This window comes from Adiantum capillus-veneris, chromosome 11 (assembly GCF_014529385.1).
Source record: "Adiantum capillus-veneris isolate H3 chromosome 11, ASM1452938v2, whole genome shotgun sequence".
In the NCBI taxonomy this organism is placed as follows: domain Eukaryota; kingdom Viridiplantae; phylum Streptophyta; class Polypodiopsida; order Polypodiales; family Pteridaceae; genus Adiantum; species Adiantum capillus-veneris.
The window spans coordinates 49,228,327-49,233,203 of record NC_140941.1 but is presented as its reverse complement, the minus strand read 5'-3'; the positions used below and the strand labels follow the sequence as shown (position 1 = coordinate 49,233,203).

At 44.1% G+C, this 4,877-nt stretch overlaps 1 protein-coding gene across 1 annotated transcript; it reads right to left on the bottom strand.

Annotated features, from left to right (window-relative positions):
• Positions 1-207: 207 nt before the first annotated feature.
• Positions 208-3,366, bottom strand: LOC147447214 (berberine bridge enzyme-like D-1). Its single transcript, XM_086523084.1, has 3 exons — positions 2,577-3,366; positions 1,852-2,259; positions 208-1,258 (listed from the first exon to the last, which is right to left on the bottom strand). The coding sequence occupies exons 1-3, from the start codon at positions 3,177-3,179 to the stop codon at positions 731-733; spliced, it is 1,539 nt and encodes a 512-aa protein (XP_086379210.1). The 5' UTR covers positions 3,180-3,366; the 3' UTR covers positions 208-730.
• Between the last annotated feature and the right edge of the window lie 1,511 nt (positions 3,367-4,877).

The window sequence follows — 4,877 nt, the reverse complement described above, 5'->3', positions numbered from 1 at the left end:
TTCACAGGGGTGCTTGGGTGGTTGCGAGTGGATCACGAGGTTGCTGTGAAACCAGTCTGTACGTGTTCAAATCCTGGTTCCGTCTGTACGTGTTCAAATCCTGGTTCCTCTTTTTGTAAGGGTGAGAGAGAAGTTCACATTGAAATCGGGAGAAATCTCATAATGGCACATAATAAAATATGAAAGCTGCTAGTGGATGCCTTCTCCTTGCTCAAAATTTATAAGCTCCATTATATACAGTATAGAATAGATGATGTCAAACATTAGATTTCATGCATTTGATTTGTAAGAAAATGACAACTCCCAATAGTTTGAGATTGAGGCTCCTCACGGGCATGCAGATGTGGAAGACAATTGGCAATAAAATGACGGGCTGTGAAAAACAGACAACGCCCAAAAAAATGGATGGTTGAACTCGCCTGCCCAAGCATGGGCGGTGTGTAAAGAGCATGGGCAGTGTGGGAAGAAGTTTGAGTGCTTGCACACTGCCAATGGACATGCTTGCACATTGAAGAGAGCTTGAGATCTTGCAAGAGCATGCATGATGCAAACATATACAATAATTCGTTTGCAAATGTTTTGTTTTGATAAGAGTGTAGAAGAAAGCTTGAGATCTCGCAAGTGCGTGTGCACATACAGACACATATGTAATCAATTTGTATGTTTAGGTATACCTAGATGCTCCACATCAGGAGCCCAATGAGCTGTGATGGTCTCAAAAGAATGCAGGTTACATGGAAACAGGCACACTTTGAGGTTGGTTGAAGATGTTAGAAGGATCAAATCTGGCCTTTATCTTCACTAGCTTTGCAAAGTTGGAGCCAAAGTAGCTTTTCCCAGCACTCACGCTGTCACCCACCTCCAGATCTATGTAATTCACATACATGGATCGCGATGGAGTATATGTGACCAAGGGCGCCATGTAGCTGTAAAGCCCACGGAGCCATGCAATTAGCTCATTGTCAGGAGAGTCTGTATCATCAGCCCACGTTGCCTGGTACTGGATCACAAAAAGATTGCCTCCCCTATGCGGAAACGCAATCTCATCCGACCTGATCTTCGACATCACACCACCGTATGGCTCAAATATCATCCACCCCCTTGTGTTGTTCATCATTATGTCATATGCCCCTGCCAATGCTTGCTTTGTTAATGCCTTTGACACGTAGTCCGACTTGGCTTTGAAATAGCCCCTGCTTGCTTGCTGCCTGTTTAGCAATGCCGCTGGTTCTGCCAACCCTGCTATGCTTGCCACCGCCTGCCAACAAAATCCACCTTTTAGAAGCATGTTTGAGTGCATTGGAAGCAATTGTATCCCACTGTAATTTGGAGTGCCATGTTGAAAACAACTTCACTAATAGGGAGGATTGGCATATGCATGAAACTTCTGCTCTGTGAACATACGAAGGGACGCTCCTTTTGATGGGCGAGCAAGGGTATCTACCCTCGCATATGAGGCCCATTTGGCATACACAGCCAGCTATACACTCACATGCTTAAGAGTTTCTGGCCTTTTCAACACCCACCAAGGGGTACACAAGTGTGAGACAAGTTTCACCAAAATCCTTTTTTCTATAAACCAAAGAGAAAAAAAGACTATTAAAACTCTCGCAGATTGTAGGTCATAACTTGACGGATTTCCTGTTTTTACACTAAAACTTGTCAAATTTCAGCAGTTTTATTCATGGCGAGGTCGGAATCTAGCAAGGATTATGCATGAGCTGATCAAAAATACACTAGAGATTGATTTCTTTTAAACACTAGAGTGAGACACACAACTGTCCATATAAACTTCCCTTGCATCCAACTCATCCTAAAACCATCTACATCATGAGAGAGGGAAGAATTTACCTGTATCCAGTTACCCTGTTTGCAGTTGGACGCTGTCAAGCCAAGTTCAGGATATATGGAGTTGAAGAGAGCCATTGTTTGATCGATCGTACCCCAGTTTTGACCGTAAAATGACGCACCCATATCAGCCACACCTCCTGAAGAGATGCCTGCCATATAGATAGCAATGAAAAGCTCAGGGGCTGCCGCAGGCGCAACGCTTTGCCACTTGAACACAAGGTCTGCAACGGCTTGTTTGCCAGTCCTCCACACATTGAAGGTGGTGACCGTGCTCGGCACACTCACAAGCTTCAGCTTCCATGCCACTACGATACCCCACGCACCTCCACCACCGCCTCGTAGAGCCCAAAAGAGCTCAGGGTCTGACGTTGACACCTTCTTTATAAGAGTTCTATTGGCAGTAATCACCTGAATCATGCCCCCAAAGAGTTTATAAAGAGGGCACAAAAGTAATGAAAATGATTGGCCTGATTAGGTCTTTCCCTTTGCTTATAATTTGGGCTGGACTACCTGGGCATCAAAAGGGCTAAGCATAACCTGTTTTTCTTGAGGGAAATACAAGCATTCACACCTCTCTAGAATACAATTTTCAATGATTTGTTGCATGTCATTGAGTGTACTTTGGCAAACATAATGATATATTTAATTTTACCTTGTCACCCACATTATGTTCTCTTGAACCTCCAAAACAGAGAAAAACCGTGTCCTACAAAATGAACACTAACCTGTGCCTCTAGCAAGTTATCAGCAGCAACTCCATACTTTCTGGACAGCATGCCATAGCCACCACCCATGACATGTCCGCTAATGCCGATGGTAGCACATGTCCCAGCAGAAAGCCCAAGCAAATTAGAGGACGCCGATGCGACTGCATAGTAAAGCTCACCGAGCCTTACGCCGGATTCGACCCACACAAACTTCTTTGCCACATTTACAGTGATTGCATGCATATTCATAAGGTCAATGATGACAAAGGGAGTGGACGCAGTTGAGGAGAGACCTTCATAACTGTGCCCCCCATTTCGCACACGCAAGGCCCACCCGCCATCACGAACACAGGCCCATGCTCTCTGCACTTCTTTAACTGTTGAAGGTAGGATTATCGCACCTGGCTTCGACACTCCTGCTTCTGTGAACCTCAAATTTTGCAACGAGAAATCTAAGACTGCGTTGAAGGAAGTCGATGAGCTTGATGTCGTGTAGTTGAGGACTTGCTTGCGATGGAGGCAGGCGACTAAGCTGTCCACTGTACTTACGGCATTGTTGATGGATGCGTAAGTGCAAAGCAAGCAAAAAAGGGTTATGTAGATTGTCAGAAAAAGTGACATTGTGCGCGCGCGTGTACGTGTGTGTGTGTGTGTGTGTGTGTGTGTGTGTGTGTGTGTGAGTGAGAGAGAGAGAGAGAGAGAGAGAGAGAGAAACTGCTCTTGTGTTGGAAGGAGAGAACCTCGTCTGTGTGCACCCGGGAGAGTGCCGAGAGTGTCTGCGTGTGCGGGGTAGTGAGCTGCGAGACGTAGAAAATGGCCAGGCTTGCAAAAGCTCATTTATAGTGTAAAGATCTTTCCCACTAGATCCAAAAGTCCTCTCAAAAGTCAAGGGCTAAAAGCCTGCCGGCCAAAGCCCATGGTTATCCACACGATGCTCAAATGGCAAATTTTTTTTTTTGTCTGCATGTTTTAGAGTATAATCATAGCACATATTGCACTGATGTTTTAAGTTATAATCATAGCGCATATTTTACTCTCGTAACGTATTGCCAATATCATTCTATTGTTTCTCAAAAAAAAGTTATTTCCATGTACTGGAAGTACTCCAATTGGTACGTCATAGTACTTCGGGTACGATATATAAGATGTTGCATCTCTAGTTGCCACATGGAAGTACTTTGATTGGTACGTCACGTACGATAGATAAGTTGTCGCACCTCTAGTTGCGACATTCCCCTTCACAAGGCATTCACGACCAAAATTAGGTATCACTAGTTTATCGCTAATCCACCCTCATCTCACCTTGGGGATCATTGAGAGCACGTGTGATCCATGACCCGACACCTAAGAGGCACAAAGTGAAGGAGTACGAGCGGAAGTTCGACGTGAGAGAGAGTGCGAGAAGAAGAGCACGACGATATGGTGAACTCGCTCTACTGTAATGTGTAGATCATAGTGAGTTCTTATTAGGTTTTTACAAAAGAATATGTGTACATACCTGGCAGCCCGCCCACTTACCTGGGCGACCACATTGGGCTTTATATCCCAACAACCTCCCACTTAAAGTCCAATTTGGTACTTTAAGTGTGAGAGAAGCTACTATACAAGCTAATATACAAGAGATGTAGAGAAGTGATGTACTACCCTACACCTAATTGCTTGTGAAAATGCGCAAAGCTCTCTAAGGGAAGTCCTTTTGTAAGTAGATCAGCAGGATTTTCTGTGGTGTGAACTTTGACAAGCTGAAGTTGCTTATCCTCGAGCATTTCCCTGATGAAATGATACTTCACATCCACATGCTTTGTCTTTGAGTGATAAACTGGATTGCGAGCCAATTGTATAGCACTTTGACTATCACAATATAACACATGTATCTCTTCTTTGATTCCCAAATCTGTTGCTAGTCGATTAAGCCAAATTGATTCTTTGCATGCCTCTGATGCTGCAACATATTCAGCCTCTGTAGTAGACTGAGTAACACAATCTTGTAATCTAGAACGCCATGATACTGCTCCACCAGCCAATTAAAGACATACCCTGACGTAGACTTCGGTTGTCTAAGTCACCTGCATAATCTGAGTCTATAAAAACCTTTACACTTAGCTCCTGACTCCCATAGCATATACGCATACTCTTTGTAGCTTTCAGGTATCTCAATATTCCATTCACTGCCTCCCAATGTTTTTTGCCGGGTTTGACATGTATCGACTTACTACTCCCACTACATATGCAATGTCTGGGCGGAGTAGCAATCATTGCATACATCAAACTACCCACTGTAGACGCATATGGAATCTTATCCATTTCAGCCTGTTCTTC